This window comes from Hippopotamus amphibius, chromosome 6 (assembly GCF_030028045.1).
Source record: "Hippopotamus amphibius kiboko isolate mHipAmp2 chromosome 6, mHipAmp2.hap2, whole genome shotgun sequence".
Classification (NCBI taxonomy): Eukaryota; Metazoa; Chordata; class Mammalia; order Artiodactyla; family Hippopotamidae; genus Hippopotamus; species Hippopotamus amphibius.
Window position 1 is genome coordinate 57,634,610 of NC_080191.1, and position 23,295 is coordinate 57,657,904.

The 23,295-nt window shown below is 34.7% G+C and overlaps 1 protein-coding gene across 8 annotated transcripts in view; it reads left to right on the top strand.

Moving 5' to 3' along the window:
* SCAF8 (SR-related CTD associated factor 8) overlaps window positions 1–23,295 on the top strand; it is a 204,305-nt gene that overhangs the window by 25,715 nt on the left and 155,295 nt on the right. For 7 of the 8 annotated variants that reach the window (XR_009054339.1, XR_009054341.1, XR_009054340.1 and 4 more), the window contains 7 exons: window positions 3,092–3,175; window positions 6,687–6,731; window positions 11,037–11,198; window positions 13,396–13,549; window positions 14,530–14,660; window positions 17,316–17,492; window positions 22,697–22,776. Coding sequence is in view for 5 of the 8 variants with exons in the window: in XM_057739333.1 (XP_057595316.1) it covers window positions 3,092–3,175; window positions 6,687–6,731; window positions 11,037–11,198; window positions 13,396–13,549; window positions 14,530–14,660; window positions 17,316–17,492; window positions 22,697–22,776 (833 nt within the window). In the remaining 3 variants the exon portion in view is untranslated. The remainder of the gene's footprint in view (window positions 1–3,091; window positions 3,176–6,686; window positions 6,732–11,036; window positions 11,199–13,395; window positions 13,550–14,529; window positions 14,661–17,315; window positions 17,493–22,696; window positions 22,777–23,295) is intronic. The other variant, XM_057739334.1, reaches the window with a different exon arrangement.

Below are 23,295 nucleotides of genomic sequence, written 5' to 3' on the forward strand. Positions count from 1 at the left end.
TGAAATGTTTTACCAGTCTAAATTATATCTCTCCTACCTCATTCTCCCAACCTCCCAATCCCCTACCACCCCTTCCCCCTAAAAAAAGGAAGAAAGAAAGTAAAGCTTTTAATCTGTTAGAATATGGACTAGTGCTTGATAGAAACTTTAGGGCTTTACCACACAAAATGAAAGGAGTAATGTATTGTCAACTATAGGAAGACCCTGATGCTTCTTCATTGCCCTAGTGATATAAATTACTATGGAATATACCTTTAGGTACCTGAATGAATAAATGTTTGATGCATACTTAAATATTATTCATATAAATGGAGAGTGCCTCCAAAGAGGAGGATATTAATTTAATAATGGCTAACCCTGTTGAGTGACTTGTGTGTTCTAAAAGCTTTATACATGATGTTTCTGTAAAATGAGTATTGCTTCTGTTTTATAAATGAGAAAACTGATGTTCAGAGGTTTAGCAACTTGTAAGGAGATAACATAGTTGGAATTCATATCCAGGTCTTTCTGTGCAAAGCTTGTACAGTGCTGTGTTTTATATGTATTTGTTCATTTTGATTTATTCTTAACAATTTTTATTCTCTGCCAGACACTGAGGATACAGTTTGGACAAAGGGAAGAAAAATCTAAGCAAAAAGGCAGGGTTTCTGTGCTTAGAGCTTATTCTCTAGTAGGAGAGGGCAAGTCTGGATCTCACATGGGCTGCAGTCTGGGCCTGCTAAGAACTTCTGGGAAATTGACCTTTGTTTTATACAGCTTGCTGTAAACACTAGATAGAATGTGTTGATGTTATTTTGCACCTGGTGAGGTGATTGGCATACAGTTAGATTTTTTAAAACAGGCAGGTAGAAATGGAGGCCATGAGTGTATTAAAATCTCTGAGTTTGACAGAGGTAGCTTCTGAAAGGATCTGATCGGATCCTAACCCTGATTGGGCAGTATCGTCAACAAGTGGATACCTCTGTGTGAACTTAAAGGGAAGGATATTTATACTTTTCCCAGGGTTGATTTCAGCTTGGACAGCTCTTGGTGTTCAGTTAACGTCTTACTGCTTAAACTGCATTAAAGGAACCTACATTCTTCATCTCATGGATATCAGTCTTTGTCACCCTTTGTGACAGTCCTTTTAAAAATCAAATTATTAGATAATCATACAAGTAAGTGTTAAATTACTGTGATGAATGCTTAAAAGTGAATGACAGTACAATGAGGGTGTAAGAGGAGGTATAGTCTGGTTGAGGAGATGTAGGGAAGTCTTTCTTCATTAGGTGATGCTTTAAGATGAATGAGTATGCATTAACTGTAGGGAGTCCCTGGTTCTATTCCAAATAGAGGAAACAAGCCCATTTTTAAAGGCTCTGTGGCAGGGAACTGCAAAAAGACCATTGTGCCCAGGGCAGAGAGCTGGGAGAGGAGCATGGTATAAGAAGAGACTGGAAAGGTAGACAGGAATTAGACCAGGCAAGGGCCTTGTATATGTAGATTTTTGTTTCTCCAAAGAGTGGGAAGTCATTGAACTTTTTAAGGTGGTAGAGGAAGTGGGTATCAGTCACCTGATCAGATTAGTTTTTGAAAAGATAGACATGCCATCTCCATGTGAGAGAGAGTGGTGGTTGGAGGAAGAAGAGGAGACAAATAGGGGGAAAACTGGGTAAAAATCAATAGAATTCAGTGATAAATAGGTTATCAGGGGTGCTGGAGCAAAGGCTATAGAGGACTTCCTAGTTCATTAACCAGCTAATGCTATTTCAAGTTGCTTTGAAAGTCTGTTCAAGTTGTTTTTGTAGTTCTGAAGGCCAAAGCTTAGTTTCCAGGCTTCTAGTTAATATCTTGTAGTATTGTAGTTAAATTCCTACCATCACCTAGTATCAGTTTTCATTCATTTAAGCTTAGCTGTTTGTCTTTGTTTGATTCCCCCACCTTGTCTTTAACCGTTTTCTCTCTAAGCAGTATTATTATCCTTTGCGTATATGAGAAATTTTAAAACAAAATTGGGGGGGGGGGGAGGGAATTATTGCTGAACATTAGATTTCTTGACGTCTGAAAACAACCATATTGAGATATAATTCACATGCCATGCAATTAACCAATTGAAAGTGTATAATTCAGTGGTTTTTAGTGTGGTTGTGCAGTCATCACCACTGTCAATTTTAGAATATTTTCATCACCTAAAAAAGAAATGCTGTACTCATTAGTTATCACTTCTCATTTCTCCTCAACCCCCCCAGCTGTAGACAGTCACCAATAGATTTGCCTTTTGTGGACATTTCATATAAATGCAGTTCTGTAACATCGTATTTTATTTTTATTTTATTTTATTTTATTTTATTTTATTTTATTTTATTTTATTTTATTTTTTTGTGAAATAAAGTTCACATTTAATGGCAAGACAAGAAAAGTTTAAACATTAAAAAAAATTTCTTTCTCTGCTCTTTGACCCCCCCCCTCCACTGTGCTTTGGGTATCTGCATTAGGCATCAATAACATGGTCTTTGAAATATGGCTTTTTCAACTGAGCATGTTTTCAAGGTTCATCCATCTTGTAGCATGTATCAGTACCTCATTCAGTACCTTGTGGCTAATATTTCATTGAATGGGTAAAGTACATTTTGTTTATCCATTCCTCAGCTGTGGACATTTAGGTGGTTTCCACTTTTTAAGGGAGTTTTATGCAGTGACCATTTGTGTACAACTTTTTATTTTCACCTCTGTTGGGTATATACCTGAGAGTAGAATTGCTGGGTCATATTACATATTGTTATGTTTCATTTTTTGAAGAATCGCCAAACTTTTCCAAAGCTGCTGCACCATTTTACATTCCCATTAGTAATGTGTAAGGGTTCCAGTTTCTCTACATCCTTGCTAACACTTGTCTGTCTTTTTGATTATAAGCAAGTAAGTATAAAGTGATAATCTCATTGTGGTTTTGATTTGTATTTGCTTGATGGCTAATGATGTTGAGCTTGAGTTTTAAAAGAAAAGCAGCACTTTAATTTCATTGGAAATATAAAAATAAAAATGATAATTTCATGTAATTGAGTAGAGACCATTAGTTTTGCTCTGTGTAAAACTTGTTCTTCTTTTTCATCAGTTGTATTCCCTGAATGACTACAAACCACCCATTTCTAAAGCAAAAATGACCCAAATTACTAAGGCAGCCATCAAAGCTATTAAGGTGAGTAACACATTTTACTGTTGTGTTTTCGAAAGGAAATACTACACTAATATTTTGGAGGAGGGATAATTTTTACAGATTATATATTTTCTTCCTCTTTACAGAGTTAGTACATGTTCAAGGGGAAAAACACAAAAATGAAAATCTGTCACCTGCAAACTCTCCCCGCTAGACATAGACACTTAATATCTTGATAAATATTCTTCCATAAACTTTGAAGCAATCATTTTCCCTTATTTTTCTTAGATAAGATTTTAGACAAAGCCACTTTGTGGAGAATGTGTTTAACACTGTTATTTGTCTCACTGACTTTACAAAATCTTGAAATACGAGTTAAGGAAAGATTTCTTTAAAAAAACCAAAATGTATTGGTTTTTTTTTTTTAATTATAGACTTGAAAATGGGCCATTATGGAAAATAATTGGGCTTCATTGTACATGGGACATTTAAACCAAGCCATTGTTCTCATACAGTGGTTTTGACTTATAGATACTTCTGAAAATCTCAGGAAAAGATTGGATCCTCTCTAGAGGATCCACATATGGACAAAGTTTTGCATAAAACTTCTCGGCTTTAGGGACCTTTTGAAGCTCAACCATAGACCCCTCTCCAAAAGGTTCTTGTCCCCATAGCTGAGGCTCCCAGCTCTGGTAGGATTGTTAAAATTGAGAATGAGTGAGTGCTTATTTTTAATTGAGTAGGTATTAACCTATAGATATTTGGTGATATGTTATCCTACTCTAAGAACATTAGCCATAATCAGAGGCACTGTTATTTAAATAAGTTGTCTTTGTTTTTTGTTTGTTTTTGGCCATGCTGTGTAGCTTGTGGTGTTTTAGTTCCTTGACCAGGGATCATACCCAGACCAGGGCAGTGAAAGTGCTAAGTCCTAATCACTGAACCGCCAGGGGATTCCCTCAATAAGTTCTCTTTGAATAATAGCATTATCTATTAGATTTAACAAATTCTTTACAGAGAATCGCCAGTAGGAGAAAATTTAGATGGTTAATTTTGCAGTGTTCTAATGGCCGAAACTTAGTTTTCAAATTGTAATTAGTATCTAACAGTATTATAGTTCAAATCCCTATATTTATATGCAGAATATCAAAGAGGGGATAAGGACAGTGACCAGTAAACAAACTTAAGCTAGAGAATTCTTCGGAGAAGTGATTTTTCAGTGTATCTGATAGACTCAATATAGAATGTTAGTCTCTTGTGCTTGCTTTATACTCTTCTTCATTGTGATCTGATTTTTATGATCCTGAGAGATCCTGTTTATGTATATTATTATCATTTTTCTTCTGTGAAAATTAATAATGGATGCATTTATTATACCCTTTGAAGGGTCTAAGAGAAGTAATTTGGAAGTCAGAATAAAAACATTTAGATTTTGATTTTCTCTCAATCAAGAGTCTAAACATGGTACACTGTACTATTTTGATTTATTGGTACTGTCTTAATTTTTTTAATTTTGAAAAAATACAGACATGTTGCAAAATATAATGAGCAACACATAGGCTGTTAGATTAGCCAAATGTTATCATCGGTTTATTTCTACACATGCGCGCGCACACACACTGAAGCACACACGTGCACACACGCATGCTTTTTCAGGTATTTTTTGCTGAATCATTTGAGAGTTCATTTCAGTGTTCATTCAGAATAGCACATGACCGAATATACATCACATGTAAGAAATTTCACTTTGATATAATATTATCTAATATATAATCTATACTTTCACTTACCAGTTGTCTCAGTATTAACTTTAGCACCTGCACCCGTACATTTTCAGGATCCAGTGAAGATCTTGTCATTTATTTGTCCTGTCACCCAGCCTTTTTGCTTTGTTTTTCATGATACTGACATTTTTGAAGAGTTCAGACCAACTGTTTTGTAGTACTGCATTTGATACATATATTAGTTGATATTTGAACTGCCTTTTAAGTCAGATTTAGATGACATTGTGTTTTGTATTAAGGTAAAGTCATTGGCTTTTTTAAAAAAACTATTTTATTTATTTGTTTGGTTGGTTGTGCCAGGTCTTAGTTGCGTCAGGTGGGCTCCTTAGTTGTAGCTCGCCTGCTCCTTAGTTGTGGCATGCATGTGGGATCTAGTTCCGTGACCAGGAATGGAACCCAGGCCCCCTGCATTGGGAGCGGGGAGTCTTAACCACTGGGCACCAGTGAAGTCTCCAGTCATTGGCTTTTTAATCAGTGTTCAGAGACATGATTATTTTGATGGGTGCTTGTTAACATTGCACACTGTCAACAAAACCTCTAATAACCTGTCATGGAAGAAGGCCTATGTGAATTGAGAATTTTTGAATTAACATTTAGTAAACTGTTTTACTCTGAATTACATATAGTACATGAAGTAACTAGAAGCAAGAAGCACTGCCAGGATGTTTTCCAGAAGAATTGCTATTTAATAAAAACCACTCTGTGTAATTACTATTTTGTATATTGATTTTAAATGTTTAGTTACTTATAAAGTGCCTAATAACTTTTAAGTAGTTGTTTGGCTTTTTTTTACTTAAGTAACTTAAACTGTTGAGTAAACTGTTACTTTGTAGTAAGGAAACTTTATTGTAGATTTTGATTTGGTGATATTAGTAACGAGGTTTTCCTTTATTTTTGACTATAAATGTTGGATTTCTTGTTGCAGTTCAGTTGAACGTTCTTATGTCTCTTCAGTCTAAGGGATGTCCCTTAAGAGCATAATTCATGCGATCAGAAATATAAATAGAAGAGCAATTCAGGATAGTTTTTCAAACAAAAATATGTTGATCATGCAGTTGCCATTGAACTATTAAAATTAAACTAGGTACAAATTCCAGATACTTTTTGTTTAACTTGTAATTTTCATTTTGTTCATTTTCAGGTTTATTTATAGTGTTGTTTTATAAAATTTAAATCTAAGTTTTCTCGTAATTGATAGAAGCCCATTTCTGATTTCTAATCTATGTTTTCACTTCTCTCCTGCTGATTCATTTTGGCTGATCCATTAGAACATTATACGTCTCTATATTTTGTTATATATATTTGCAGTTCCATTTTTCCAGGAGAAGCAGAAGGTGATAATGAAGTTGAAAACAACTCCTTTCCATACATTTATCAGTGCTCTTTATTTTCAGTTATTTGATTTTTCTAGTACTAACCTAATTTAGCCAAAAGAATGATACTGTAGGAGATCTTTACTTTTCCTTCCAGGAAGGAAGAATGTACATCTACCAGTGTCTTACCACCAGTATTTTGCTGTCAACCTATTTGTGAAAATTGGCTTTCTTAAAGACTGTGGTTGCATTCTTTTGTATCTGTTTACTGACTATATATCTACTTGAAGAATCCCTTTGCTAATCATAGCTCATGTTTGTTTTTGTTTATTTTTATCTCAAAATTCATGATTAAAATTCATTGCTTTAATAGACCTTTGAAGCTATGTTAGCCATATGTTTAGCAGGAAAGTTCTAATCAAACATTTAAAACCACATTTCTTTTTTTTCTTTTAGTTCTATAAACATGTGGTACAGAGTGTTGAGAAATTCATTCAGAAAGTAAGTATATAATTTCCTATGTATATGCTAAATGTTCTATAACTATTGATTAATGACCTGGGCTATTCTCTTTTAAATCACGTACCCAAGTTTAAATTGTTTTGATGGACAAAAGTGATTCCATTTATTTTAATTTCTAATTAAGAAATAAAACGAAAGTGCTTTGGGGGTAATTCTAAAAACAAAAACTTTCAGATGTTTTCGTTAATTTGCATTGCCATAGTGAGCATCCATCTCTTGAAGAAAATGTTTCAATATGATTGATTTTTTTAATAGGAATAATGATTTTTTAAAATATTTATTTATTTATTTATTTATTGGATTTATTTTTTTATTGGCTTTGTTGGGTCTTCGTTGCTGCACATGGGCTTTCTCTAGTTGCTGCGAGCGGGGGCTGCTCTTCATTGTGGTGCACGGGCTCCTCATTGCAGTGGCTTCTCTTGTTGCAGAGCATGGGCTCTAGGTGCGTGAGCTTCAGTAGTTGTGGCACATGGGCTCAATAGTTGTGGCTCATGGGCTCTAGAGTGCAGGCTTAATAGTTATGGCTCATGGGCTTAGGTGTTCCGTGGCATGTGGTATCTTCCTGGGGCAGGGCTCGAACCCATGTCCCCTGCATTGGCCAGCAGATTCTTAACCACTGTGCAACCTAGGAAGTCCCATGATTGATTTTTAATGAAATTATAGTTTCATTACTTTTTATAGCCTTTAAAGAAATTCTCTGTCATTTCAAGCTGAATACCTAGAGAGCATTCTTCCTTTCAGATCAGATGTAGTAAAATATAGTAAAAATACCAGCCAGTTTTCTTCTGCTGATTCATTTTGTCTCATCCATTAGGGCATTACATATCTCTACATCTTATTATATAGACCTGAAGTCCCATATTCCAGGGTAAGCAGAGGGAGTTGAAGTTGAAAACAGCTGTTTTGCATACATTTAGTAATGTTTTTTTGTAACCAGGGCCCGAGGTGACTAGATTATATTTCTTTGCCCCTTCTTTGTGATCAGTGCTGTATTTGTGCCATGTTTTTTGGCAAGAGAACATAAGACTTATAGCTTGTAAAATTGTACTGTAGGAAATCTGTAATTGAATGTAGGTTTTGTATTCTGCCCATCTGTACCTAGATGTAAGTAGAACCAGTTTAAGAATCAGAGGTAAATAAATGGCATTAAGGACTCTGCAAGGTTGCAGTGTGTTTCTTGAACGAAAATAGTTGACTGGAGCATGAATCAAAGTGATATTACTCTGTCACTAAACTAGCTAGGTAATCTTGAATAAATCAGTTAACATTTATGTGATTCAGCTTTTTTTCTCTTAAAGTCTTGTTCCCTCAAAACTTAAACTATTGGTAAAACATATTTTGAGATGAACAACTAGTGAATTGAGGCTTAATTTAAGGCATGGGGTAAAGTAACAAGTATGCTATGTTTTAGGTAAATCCAACTATAGAATAAAAATGTTGGTGATTGGAAAACTTCTCTGTTCTAAGTTTTTAAAAATCATTTTTAAAAGGTTCAAAATGTCTAAACAGTACTTCTTAAAGTATTCTTGTGCATAGGAATTACCTAGAGATCTTGTTGAAATGCAGATTCTGATACCCTAAGTGTGGGCCAGTTAGGCTCTGATGAAACCTCATCAAGTCAGGCTCTGGTTAAAAAGTTTGTCCTGAGAGAAACTCCTTGTAAGGAACTGAATGCTCTGGCTGTCTCAGAATGGTTCCTTTTCCCCTCCTTCTGTTGGAAGTGTGCACTGTTCACTGTGAGAAATCGTTTGATACCAGGTATAACTGTTTCCTGAGACAGTCCTCTTTTCTTACATGCTACTGTCAGCATCATTTAGCTTTGTAAGTACAGCCACAATTGTTATTCAAAGTGTAAAAAATACCTCACGACATTGGAGTCTTAGGAATTCTTGTGTTTTCAGTACTGATAGAACTTGAAGGAGAGATTGAAAATTATTTCAGAGTTTTTGGTCTTAATTCTTCTCTCAAGTTTCTAGTTGGTGACTTAGCCAAGTTTATTAAATATTGTTATTTTGAAACTTCTACAATTTTTTTTTTAAATTTTTTATTTATTGGCTGGGTTAGGTCTTCATTGCTGTGCTTGGGCTTTTCTCTAGTTACGACGAGCGGGGGCCACTCTTCATTGTGGTGCGTGGGCTTCTCATTGCTGTGGCTTCTCTTGTTGCGGAGCACGGGCTCTAGGCACATGGGCTTCAATAGTTGTGGCACGTGGGCTCAGTAGTTGTGGCTTATGGGCTCTAGAGCACAGGCTCAGTAGTTGTGGCGTGTGGGCTTAATTGCTCCATCCCGGGCCAGGGATGGAACCTGTGTCCTGTGCATTGGCAGGCGTATTCTTAACCACTGTGCCACCTGGGAAGCCCTCTACAACGTTTAAATCATACCTTTTTTTTTTTTTTGCTATGTTGTGTGGCAGACATGTAAAAATGCCTAGTTTATCAGTGAAGGAAATTCTGTACCATACATCTTAATATAGTGTTTCTAAAGCTATTGTGGAAGAATTGTTTATCTTTATAGCTTAATACTAAAACTGCTAACATTTTTGAAGTTTTGGAATCTTCACAGTAGGCGAGAAAGGCCCATTTATTGTGTTGTGTACTCATGATTCTTATGTATTGTGCGTTTATAATCAAGACTTTTTGTTATAAATCAAAGAAACAAGTGTATTTGTTTTAAAAAACTCAACTGCATTAATTGCTTTTATTACTTACCATTCAGGATTAATTTTAAAAACTCTTACCAGCAACTTATAAATTTTATTTAGCCTTACCCTTAAGATAATCATTTCTATAACATAATACATTATATATCAGATTATTTTATCTGTGTTTTTGACATTGGAGAATAGGTGATTTTTTTTTTTTTTAGATGATTTTTAACAGAGAGATGTCTTGCTTTTCACTAAGCTTTATAATTTTTCTTTTCTTTAGTGGATGTATTATTTGCCTGGCTAGGTAGCTATTTCTTTGAATGTATAGTAGTGAAAGGAAAATAGCCTTGGCCAGTATATGAACTGAGGGACAAATAGGCTAGATTTGGGGGAACCATGAGTGAAAACTATTTCAGACTTTTAAAACAATAACTTTCAACAGAGCAGATAGTTTTGAACCTTAAGGTAGGTTAAACCTAAAACTTTAATGTCCAAACACCAACATTACTGCCCTTTTATTAAATATTTCAAGTACTAAACAGCCAGAACCTTGCAGTTGATACTTGTGAATTGGTGCTAAGGGTCTCTTCATTTTCTTAATAATGACCTTAAGGAAGGAGAAGGTTCTTAAAAGGGATTTCAGGGAACAAATGAAGGATCATCTTGTCTTTTTGCAGAATGAAATCACTCATTGTCTTGACTGAAAATCCTATTTAGAAACATGTATGTGTGTGTTGGAGGTGGATTGAGGTTTGTTTACTCACTGCTCCTTGGGTTTCCAAGAATGCAGTTTTGATTTAGTGCCATAAATGATTTCTGTGAAATTACTTTGGGTGAAATACCTAATTACACCCAAAATAAAAACCTGCTTTTTGCAGCCATAATTTCATTTTAATCAGTATACATTTGGGAGGTGGGTGTTCTTATGCTTCTGGATATCAAAGAAATTGAAGCAGTGAACTTGATAGTGAAAGGATTCTTCATTGTGCTCAGGAAAGTAGGAGACTTTCATATTCTCCAAATTGGGTAATGGATAAGAAGATTGAGAAACATTGATCAGTGGAGTAGCTAAAGTATGTTTTTGTAGGATAGATTCCTAAAATCATAACGGTCTTATCTTTCGCATAGGTGTGGTATATTGAGAAAAGTTTTGAAACTTTTGGTTCGTTGTATTTAGAATGTTATAATTTGCTGTTTGATTTGTTCCTTCATTAGTACAGAAATCCTTTCGCTATGTGGTTCAGGTGACGCCTAAGGCATGTTGGCAATGCTTTTACCAGTACTTTTCTTTCCTGAATTTGCTGTTTCCTCTTATTTGGCTTTTCAAAATCATTAAACAGTTTTTTTTTTTTTATTATAACAGTACCTTACCTTTTGTTTTTTATTGTTCAAGCCTGTTACACAGTGCTATTTTGGAACTTAGGTGATTGGCAGTTGAACTGAGTATGTAGAGTAGCCAAAGTAGATTCTTTCAAATGCCATTCCAGAGACAGATGGTGTGGAATAGTCAACCCCTGACTGTTCATCACCTCAACATGAGCAGTGTTGTTTTGTTTGTATAGGGTTCATGGTGACACTTGTCTGTGGAGAATTTTAACCTTCTCATTTGCATCCCTTCCCACTCTTTTTTTCATCAGTGCAAACCAGAATACAAGGTACCTGGACTTTATGTTATTGACTCTATTGTACGACAATCTCGACATCAGTTTGGTCAAGAAAAGGATGTGTTCGCACCCAGATTTAGTAATAACATCATTAGCACTTTCCAGAATTTATATCGTTGCCCTGGAGATGACAAGGTATGCTGCCCTTTTTTTTTTTTTAAGTTACCACAGTAATTACCTTTTTGGTCTTAATGAGACTCTACATTATCTTAATTTTATCATTTTATGTTATTATTTACTCTTTATTATTCTGAATTTGAATATTTAATTATTCCACTATCCATGTTCCTTTTTATTATTAGACTTTTCTTAGAGTGGAAAGATGTAGTTGATTTCGCTACTTTTTAATTTATTGAAGCCATTGGTGTTAAAGAAAGTAGCTCTAATAAGCATTTGGAATTATCCTAAAAACTTATTTATTTACATGCACAACCAATTCAGTATTTTGATTATTTGACATGAGCTGATACCTATTTAGTGTCTGTGAAAAATGGAGTTACCAAGTAATTACTAGAAGGTAACTGCATATCAAAATTCTTTTGTTATGGTAGAGTTTTGTTAGTGCTAGAAACCACACTACTAGGTCTGCTCGATCTGAATGAATAAATATCCCACATAAAACAAAAGCTTTGGAACCTGAGGGAGAATAAAATAAAAAGGGCTGTTTATCCTCCTAAGTGTTCAAAGATAGAAGGTTACATATCGTGGATGCTGATTTGGAAATTTAGTGTCTTTTTTTCTGGCAGTTATTTGCAATATTGATTTTTTAGGAAAAGCAATGAACAGGTGAAGACTGTTACTCTAAGGAAGAACCACAAAACTTAAAAGCTCACCACAAATCTTTTACCTCCTCTTAGGTACAACAAGATTAGATAGTTTTTATTTTTAAGAACTATTATACAGTTTTGAAACAGAAAAAAGTCTTGTTATAATGGATAGATATGGAGTTAAATTTATTATTGTATCATTCTTTGTAAACTGTTCTTGGATATGCTTCCTGAGACAGATTTTTTTCTTTTAATTAACTTTGGTATGTTGGTAATTCTGTGCAGACAGAAAGAATGTTTCTAGTTTTTAAGTGATCCCTCACAATTGAGACTTAAAATAGATGCCTTAGAATCCCACCTAAAATAATTCATTTGAAATTTTAATATAAACATTTTTTGAAGTAACTTAAACACTTTGATTTAGGAATTTCACTAGTTCAGACTTGGATTTCTGTCACTTGCAATAAACAAGTCAGTCTTGAATTTGTAGACTTCATAATAATAATGTTTCTCATTTATAATAATGTTTAGCATATAGGATTTTTTTTATAACCATAGTAGGAAAGATAACATTGATACTGTAATCTCTGTGCATAAACTCCATAAAGGAGAGACATTATTTGTGTGTGTGCAGGTGGATACACAGAGTGATATTTATCAGATGGGGACTACTTGGTGAAGTGCTTGATGAGTATATAAAGCAAAAAAATACAAATCTTAGTGCCCACATCTTAGGAGAAATAGTTAAATCAGAAATGAAGCATTTTTTGTGTTACTTATGCTTCATTTAAAATATAAAAATTTGCATGTTAATTTAGCTTGGACATAATTTGAAAATGTTGATATAATATTATGAGTGATTTAAAGGTGAACCACAATATCCTTAAAAATTCCTTATTTGACTATTACAATATAGATAATTTAACAAAGGTACTTTTTAGTACTTAATTTGTCTCTGTCATTTAAATTATTCTCCTAATGGAGTTAAGTAGCATTACAGTAGCCAGTAACTAATACTTCCTGCTGTTTACAGAACTTTTATATGCTGAAGAGTTGTGGCAGAAAGTAAATTTGGTTAAATTCTTATGTGAGGAAATACCCTTTCTTGTTCTTAGATAGTTTTAAAATGAAATTTCGTTTAAGTAACATAAGATAGGGGTTTTTGTCTTGAAGTTACTTTTTTGAAAAGATAAAATCAACTGTAAAGATAACTTTAGTGCTAAGATGAATCCTGGCTCTGCCTCAAAATCCTTAACACAGTTTTCCAGCTAACTGTAACCATCTCATTAGAGTTCATGTAGAAGGTGAAACCTGGCTACCATTCCTTTCTTCTTTCTGCCAAGTATAGCTTTCATTAACTTGTATATCCATCAGAATGAACATGTTTTTTCAAGTGAGTTAAAGTTAGTAAATGCAAAATCGTAGAAACATAATTTCAGGGCTGGAAGTATCATGGAAGTATTTTAATCCATGCTTCCTGTTCACTGCCTGGGTAGCCTGCATGGATATGACTGTGCTAAGGTTTGAAAGCAAAAAAATCAAAATATTTTTCTTTTTTCCTCTAGAGTAAGATAGTGAGAGTATTGAATTTATGGCAGAAGAATAATGTATTTAAGAGTGAGATTATTCAGCCTCTTTTGGATATGGCTGCGGGGATCCCTCCTCCTGTTGTCACACCTGTGTTGGCCAGCACTACTGCTGCTATGAGCAACACCCCAGGTATGCTGCTGTGATAGATTTTCTGAATATTCTACTCATGCTCTTCAGGTGATTATTCATGTATGAAATAATAATGTCACAGTGCAGGAGAGTTTGTCTGGCATTAGGTATATGAAAGGAAATGTAATTTGAATGGAAAATAAAATCAGAAATTATACTTGTGTGTAATTCTTGTCTAAAAATTCAAAAACTAAGTTTTTAAAATCCCTAAATACATAATCAGCTTTGGAAATTGGTGTGTCAGTTAAGTTTTTCCTGATTTAGACTGTAGTCTTTTAAAGTTGTACGTATATATAAACTTGATATTCACAGTGAACTAAGAGCATTTAATTTTTTCACTGTTCTTTTTATATATTTATTTAATGGATTGAAGAATGTTTAGTAATAATCTCAAATCATGGGTTTTTTTTTTTTGAGGTGTTTAAATGACATTTTATCATAGTCCAAGAATTACATTTGTTAACATTTTGGTATATAGTTTTTGGTGTGTATGTGTGATACATACACGTTTTGGAACAAAAATAGTTTTATGTTGTGCACACTATTTTATAATTTTTTCATTAAAGATTGCATTTTGAATATTTTCTTATGTCATTGAATTTTCTTCTTTAGTAAGATTTTTAATGACTTCCAAGTGTTGTAGGCTCCTTTATTTTTTTATTTTAGTGTTTTTTAAATTTATTTCTTATTTTTGACCCTGCTGTGGGGTGTGTGAGCTCTTAGTTCCCTTACTAGGGATTGAACCCATGTCCCCTGCATTGGGAGAGCAGAGTCTTAACCACTGGACTGCCAGGGAAATCCCTGTAGCTTCCTTTAAAGTAGTAGTTTAGTTAATTGAGAACAAGTATGGATAGCTCTTTTAGGTCAGTTTTTTGGTTTTTTAAAAAATAGAAGTGACAGAACAAATCTCTCTAGTTTTCCAAGTCTTATTTGTATACTTACATATTATTGGGGAATGTTTTTGATGTCTTTTTTAAAAGGAACTCCTGTGACACCTGTTACTCCAGCCAATGTGGTCCAAGGTTTACCTGATCCATGGGTGTCTCAGATAACAAATACAGATACACTTGCAGCTGTAGCTCAGATCTTACAAAGTCCTCAAGGCCAGCAGGTGAGCAGCTTTTTTTATTATGTCAAGAATGATTTAGAACTCATTATTTTTCTAAGGCATTGTTTCATTATGTACCACCTAAAGAGTATGTATTTTTTTATTTTTAAAAAATGACCACACTGTATATAGTACTGTGTAACTTGCTTTTTTTTCTATTTAGTAATGCATCATGAACACTTTTAAGTCAGTAAAGATTATTTTACACATAATTCATTCTACACCAAAATAATTGATTTAGCATATAGTTCATCATGCCAAACGTTATTAGGTGCTATTGTTATTCCAGTAACAAGACAGGGAAGCCTTCTGCCTTGGAGAAGATATCTTCTATCTTAGGGGAGACAGACAATAAAGAAGTATAAAACACTATTTAGATAGTGATATGACTTAAAACAGGGTAAATCTTGAGAGTGACTAGGTTTGGGGGAAGGGGTCAGAATTAGGGTAGCCAGGAGAAGGTATCTTTGACAAAGTGGCATTCGAATTGAGACTTTAAATGAAACTAGTCATGGCAGGATATGAGGATAGTCTTTCCTTAGCATCTGTTTTTTTTTTTTTTTTTTAATCTTATCCTTTAAAAACCAGATTAATTGTGGTCTGTACAGTAAAACTCCCTGAGCTGTCTTTCTCCACATATTCAACACATTTCAGCCTCCTGTCTTTGTTTAAATGTTACCTCAGCAAGGCCTTCAAACAGCTATTTTAAAACTGAATTCTACCTTTTATCCCATCTGCTCCCTTTCTCTGTCACCTGCCTTATTTCCTTCCATAGCACTTATACCTTATATAACTTCCTTATTTATGTTGTTTATTCTCTGTCTCTTCCCACTGGAAAGTATAGTATAAAAGGGCAAGGATTTTTGTTTTGCTCACTGCTACATTTCCACTGCCTAGGTTATAGCAGATATTCAGTATATTTTTTGTGGAATGAATGGGATATATAGAGGCATAACAGTGTTGGGTATAGAAAAGATATTTTAGAATTGAATTGTCTGGAGGTTAGGGTGGCCTGTGCATGTAAGTTATTAGTGACAAAGTTGAAATGGTAGGCCTAAGTGTGGGACCTGGGCTGAGAAATAAAGGATTCATATACTAAGTTATGGGGAATTGCCAGAGATTTTTATGTTGAAGTCATATGATCTGAATAGTACTTGAATGGATGGGAGAGGAGTGAAATCTAGGGATAACGAGTATTTTTGTTTTGGTAACAGTGATAATGGAAAGGAAGTCTTGAATATGTGAAAAATACAGTTGTGGGCTCTTTAAAAAGACAATCTCAAAAAAAAATATATGGAACCATTGTAGTGATTTAAAAATGTAAAAAAAAATTCAATTATTGGATTCAGTTTCTACATTTTTGGGACAGTTGGGAAACCAAGTTGGATATTAGAGTAAATTATAGAATTACTAACTTTTTGTGATAATATTTTGAAAATAATTCATAAAACAAATGTCATTTTAAAAGACATCTATTAAAAAAATACTTTTGGCAGAAGAATGGATTTTCCAGAAGAATAGTACAAGGAGTCAAGAAGACACAGTAATCTATAAGATACAAAGTCAGAGTAGAGGAAGAAGTAGGTTGCTGCAGTGTTTGAACCTAGGTGACTGAAAGAATAACAGTGCTATGGGGGGAAAATGGAGATGTCAAAAGGAGTATTTAAAATGTAAAGGAGAAATGTGACATTTACTTCCTTCTTTCCTCCCTCTCTCCCTCCCTCCTTTTATTCATCCACCCTGTCTTGGAGCTTCCTCAGTGCAGTAGCTCAGCTATCATATATTTTTGTATGTTTTTTCTTATCACATTAGTAGTTTGTAGTAATTGTTGATTTGATAGGTAAAGACTCCAGTTTGTTTCTTAATGTTGCTATTTTAGATAGGGACGAAATTATTTACTGTAATCATGCATGTTTGTACCTTCTCCCACTGTAAATTGAACTTTAAGAGTACATAGGTCTTGTTTAGCAATTGCTTTTCTATTTTTATTTTTCTGTTCTAAACTGATAATTTTCAGATTTAACTTGGGTTTAGATCTTGAGTAGGAAAGTATGAATTACTTCTAGGATATATAGATATAGGGTTTACTTAACTGAAATATCTTCAGGATCTTACTGTTGTTTCTGTTTTTTAAGAAGGATGGTGAATGGGGGAGCAGGTGTTGCTTTCAACTCTTGTTGACACTGTTCACCTTTAATTCCCTTAGTTTCAGACTGCTCCAAGGGACAGATTTCTTATTTTCTTTCCTGCTTTCAGGAATGTTATCAGATGGTGAAGTTGAACGATAGCAAAGCAGTTGTAAGTGCTTGTCCTTTTACAGAGATTGAGTTAATTGAAGAAGGGATGAAAAGCTTGGGTGAAAAAAATTAGTCTTCTTGTGATGAGTTTTTTAATCTGTTTGTCATGGTATGATCATTTTATTTTGTTTGAAGTTCCCTGACTTTCCAGAAGCAAAACAAACTTATTAAGGACTGTATTACATATGGCACACACACAAAATCTTTTTTAAAAAAAAATTGTTTTGAGTTAGTATGTATTTTTTCTTGGTCTCTAGACTGTAGAACTATAAATTTTATTGACTGAAAGTTTTAGATGAGCATTGTTATGGATAAAACCCAACACCTGTTTGTAATAATTTTCTTTTTTTTCCCCCTTTAGCTTCAGCAGTTAATACAAACTTTACAGATACAGCAGCAGAAGCCTCAGCCTTCCATCCTGCAAGCCCTGGATGCTGGTCTTGTCGTTCAGCTGCAGGCTCTTACAGCACAACTTACAGCAGCAGCTGCAGCAGCCAACACCCTTAATCCCTTAGAACAGGGAGTGTCTTTTAACAAGGTAGAAATTAAGATAACAGATCTGTTCTATGTGAAGAACTAAATTTTCTATACTATCATGTAGATTCCAATTCTGTAAATTACATTTTACTATAAAACTATTGTATATTTTAATGTCCATCGTACTGTGTAAGATATAAATTTTACAAAAGGTTCAAATTTCAGGAAGAATTTAATTAATTTTGTAATTCCATTTGAAACATTTAGAATATTTTCTTTTGACTAATGATAACTGGTCAGTAAAATTCTGTATTCACTATTGAGGCAAGTGATTACTTTTTGAACTTTCTAATTTTTTTATGGATGTTACAAATATATTAATTATGGTGTCCTATAATTTAACCTGCTGAAATTAAAATTATTAAGTATGTGAAAGATCAAAGGAAAGCTTTTTTACAGGTTGTTACTGTGCTATGATAGATTGAGATCTAACTAAAGAATAGTGTTTTTAAACTTGAAAATCTTTTATGTTTAACTTGTGTGATGTCCTTAGTATTCTTGTTAATTATGAGAATATTATAATACCTTGGAAGTGTTATCCATATTATTTTTATTTCTGCTACTGTTATTTTCATAGGAATATAAATGTTGATTTATTAGATAATTAATTAGACTTTTTTAGTCTCCAGTTTCCAAAAAGCCTCTAAGTTGCTGGTTTAGAAGACAGGAGCATTCGGAAAGAACTGTGTTAGTAATAAATCTGTATAGTATAGTATAAATTGATTATAGTTCTAGATTTTTTAAGCTCTTTATTGGAATATAATTGCTTCACACTATTGTGCCAGTTTTTGCTGTACACCAAAGTGAATCAGCTGTATTTTTACATATATCCCCATAGCCCCTCCCTCCCATGACTCCCTCCTACCCTCCCTATCCCAGCCCTCTAAGTCATCACCCATCATCCAGTTGATCTCCCTGTGTTATGCAGCAGCTTCCCACTAGGTATCTGTTTTACATTTGGTAGTGTATATATGTCAGTGCTACTCTCTCACTTCATCCTAGTCGGGCCCTCCCAGCCTCTTGTCCTTAAGTCCGTTCTTTATTCTTGCGCTGTCACCGGTGTCATCTGTACCATTTTTTTAGATTCCATAAATATGAGTTAGCATACGGTATTTGCTTTTCTCTTTCTGGCTTACTTCACTCTATGACAGACTCTAGGTCCATCTACCTCACTACAAATAACTCAATTTCATTCCTTTTTATGGCTGAGTAATATTCCATTGTATATATGTGCCACATCTTCTTTTATCCATTCATCTGTTGATGGGCATTCAGGTTGCTTCCATGTGCTGGCTGTTGTAAATAGTGCTGCAGTGAACATTGTGTTGCATGTTTCTTTTGGGATTATGATTTTCTTAGGGTATATGCCCAGTAGTGGGATTGCTGGGTCATATGGTAGTTCCATTTTTAGATTTTTAAGGAACTTCCATACTGTTTTCCATAGTGGCTGTACCAATTTACATTCCTACCAACAGTGTAGGAGGGTTCCCTTTTCTCTGCACCCTCTCCAGCATTTTTTGTTATAAATTTATTTCTTTATTTTATTTATTTATTCCCTGGGCTGGGTCTTCATTGCTGCACACAGGCTTTCTCTAGTTGCTGAGAGCGGGGGCTACTCTTCATTGCGGTGTGCAGGCTCCTCATTGTAGTGGGTTCTCTTGCTGTGGAGCACGGGCCCTAGGTGCGTGAGCGTCAATAGTTGCGACACATGGGCTCAGTAGTTGTGACTCACGGGCTCTAGAGCACAGGCTCAGTAGTTGTGGCTCATGGGCTTAGTTGCTCCATGGCATGTGGAATCTTCCCAGGGCAGGGCTCGAACCCGTGTCTCCTGCATTGGCAGGCGGATTCTTTACCACTGCGCCACCTAGGAAGTCCCAGCATTTTTTGTTTCTAGATTTTTTGATGGCCATTCTGACTGGTGTGAGGTGATACCTCATTGTGGCTTTGCCTTACATTTCTTTAATGATTAGTGATGTTGAGCATCTTTTCATGTGTTTGCTAGCCATCTGCATGTCTTCCTTGGAGAAATGTCTGTTTAGGTCTTCTGCCCATTTTTGGATTGGGTTGTTTGCTTTTTTTGGTATTAAGCTGCATGAGCTGCTGGTATATTTTGGACATTAATCCTTTGTCCATTGCTTTGTTGGCAAATATTTTCTCCCATTCTGAGGGTTGTCTTCGTATCTTGTTTATGGTTTCTTTTGCTGTGCAAGAGCTTTTAAGTTCCATTAGGTCCCATTTGTTTATTCTTGATTTTATTTCCATTATTCTAGGAGGTGGGTCAAAAAGGATCTTGCTTTGATTTGTGTCATAGAGTGTTCTGCCTTTGTTTTCCTCTAGGAGTTTTATAGTGTCTGACCTTACATTTAGGTCTTCAATCCATTTTGAGTTTATTTTTATATATGGTGCTAGGAAGTGTTCTAATTTCATTCTTTTACATGCAGCTGTCCAATTTCCCCAGCACCACTTATTGAAGAGGCTGTCTTTTTTCCATTGTATATTCTTGCCTCCTTTGTCAAAGATAAGGTGCCCGTATGTGCATGGGTTTATCTCTGGGCTCTCTGATGTGTTCCATTGATCTATATTTCTGTTTTTGTGCCAGTACCATACTATCTTGATCACTGTGGCCTTGTAGTATATATAGTTTGAAGTCAGGGAGCCTGATTCCACCAGCTCCATCTTTCCTTCTCAAGATTACTTTGCCTATTCGGGGTCTTTTGCATTTCCATACAGATCATAAAATTTCTTGTTCTAGTTTTGTGAAAAATGCCATTGGTAGTTGGATAGGGATTGCACTGAATCTGTAAATTGCTTTGGGTAGCATAGTCATTTTCACAGTGTTGATTCTTCCAATCCAGGAACATGATATGTCCCTCCATTTGTTTGTACCGTCTTTCATTTCTTTCATCAGTGTCTTGTAGTTTTCTGCATACAGGTCTTTTGCCTCCTTAGGCATATTTATTCCTAGATATTTTATTCTTTTTGTTGCAATGGTAAATGGGAGTGTTTCCTTAATTTCTCTTTCTGCTCTTCCGTTGTTAGTGTATAGGAATGCAAGAGATTTCTGTGCATTAATTTTGTATCCTGCTACTTTACTAAATTCATCGATTAGTGCTAGTAGCAGTTTTCTGGTAGCATCTTTAGGGTTTTCTGTGTATAATATCATGTCATCTGCCAAGAGTGACAATTTATTTTTTCTTTTCCAATTTGGATTCCTTTTATTTTGTTTTCTTCTCTGATTGCTGTGTTGACTAATAGTGATGAGAGTGGGCACCCTTGTTTGTTCTTGTTCTTAGAGGGAATGCATTCAGGTTCTCACCATTTACCATGATGTTGGCTGTTGGTTTGTCATATATGGCTCTTACTATGTTGAGGTAACTTCCTTCTGTGCCCATTTTCTGGAGAGTTTTTCTATAAATGGATGTTGAATTTTGTCAAAAGTGTTTTCTGCATCTGTTGAGATGATCGTATGGTTTTTATCCTTCAATTTGTTAATATGATGTATCACATTGATTGATTTGTGTATATTGAGGAATCCTTGCATTCCAGGGATAAACCCCACTTGATCATGGTGTATGATCTTTTTAATGTGCTTTTGGATTCTGTTTGCTAGTAGTTTGAGGATTTTTGCATCTATATTTATCAGTGATATTGGCCTGTAATTTTCTTTTTTTGTGACATCTTTGCCTGGTTTTGGTATCAGGGTGATGGTGGCCTCATAGAATGAGTTTGGGGTGTACCTCCTTCTGCTACATTTTGGAAGAGTTTGAGAAGGATAGGTGTTAACTCTTCTCTAAATGTTTGATAGAATTCACCTGTGAAGCCACCTGGCCCTGGGCTTTTGTTTGTTGGGAGATTTTTAATCACAGTCTCAATTTCCGTACTTGTGACTGATCTGTTCATATTTTCTATTTCTTCCTGGTTCAGTCTTGGAAGATTGTACTTTTCTAAGAATTTACCCATTTCTTCCAGGTTATCCAATTTACTGGCATATAGCTGCTTGTAGTAGTCTCTCATGATCTTTTGTATTTCTGCGGTGTCTGTTGTTACCTCTCCTTTTTCATTTATAATTCTCTTGATTTGTGTCTTCTCCCTTTTTTTTCCTGACGAGTCTGGCTAATGGTTTATCAGTTTTGTTTATGTTCTCAAAGAACCAGCTTTTATTTATCTTTGCTATTGTTTCTTTCCTTTCTTTTTCATTTATTTGTGATCTGCTCTTTATGATTTGTTTCCTTCTGCTCACTTTGAGGTTTTTTTGTTCTTTCTCTAATTGTTTTAGATATAAGATTAGGTTGTTTATTGGAGATTTTTTTCTTGTTTCTTGAGGTAGGACTGTATTGCTATAAACTTCCCTCTTAGAACTGCTTTTTCTGCATCCCACAGGTTTTGGGTCATTGTGTTTTCATTGTCATTTGTTTCTAGGTATTTTTTGACTTCCTTTTTGATTTCTTTAGTGATTTCTTTGTTGTTTAATAACATATTGTTTAGCCTCCATGTGTTTGTATTTTTTACAGTTTTTTTCCTGTAATTCATATCTAGTCTCATGGCATTGTGGTTGGAGAAGATACTTGATACGATTTCAGTTTTCTTGAATTTACCGAGGCTTGATTTGTGACCCAAGAGGTGATCTGTCCTGGAGAATGTTCCGTGTGCACTTGAGAAGAAAGTGTATTCTGTAGTTTTTGGATGGAATGTCCTATAAATATCAGTGAGGTCGAGATGGTCTAATGTGTCATTTAAAGCTTGTGTTTCCTTGTTTATTTTCTGTTTGGATGATCTGTCCATTGGTGTAAGTGGGGTGTTGAAGTCTCCTACTATTATTGTGTTACTGTCGATTTCCCCTTTAATGGCTGTTAGCATTTCTAGATGTTTTTTTAATCAAGCTATGTTATTGTTGACAAGCCACTTAATTATTTTAATCCTAGTCTCTTCTATAAAGTTAGAGTACTGGTATTTATCCTGTGTGACATGATTGTTTTGCTTCATAAGGCAATGTCTGTCAAAATGCTTTGAAGAAAAGTCAAGATTCACTCAAATAAACTGTTTTATTAGAGTATAACAATAAAATGATATGAAACATTTACATTTTAAGCAATAGAGATATATTAATGAGATGTCATTGACCTTCAAAATAGCATTTGCAACTTTTATTTGTGTGAAGCACTTTTAAATCTGTCTGTTTCTCTCTCTTTTTTCCCCCCCACTTAGAAGTTGATGGATAGGTTTGATTTTGGGGAAGATTCTGAGCATAGTGAAGAACCCAAAAAGGAAATTCCAGCTTCTCAACTGTAAGAGTTATGTTTTTCTTTATAAACCATAAATTTTTTTTGTTGTCTTTATTAACATTGGTTGGGACATTGCCGTCTGAGCTACTAAGTGTACTTTGAGTGAGTCAAGTTATTATGTCAGGCTCTTGAGCTCTCACATCACAGGAAGATGCTGGAATTGCTGCTTGTTGCCTCCCTATGTAATTTTGAATCCTTCTGAGAACTTTGCAAATAGTTGGGGTATATCAGAATTCTTTACTGGAAAATTGATGTGTTGATAAATCCAGTTGTGATATTTTCTGTTGTCTACATGAGGCTTTAAGTCATTTAATTCTTTTCTAAGGATATTTGAAATAATAGGAAAGAGGTTTGCTTCTAGTGCCAGTGGCCACTTCTGGGAAGTATACTAAATTCTGGGAGTTATATCAGACTAATCAGAAGTAAGGAATAGGACTGTAGGGATTTTGTTTGTTAAAGAAATGGATTGTATGTTTTTACGTAAGTCAGTGATTCCCCCCCTTACCCCCCCAAACAGTTCTG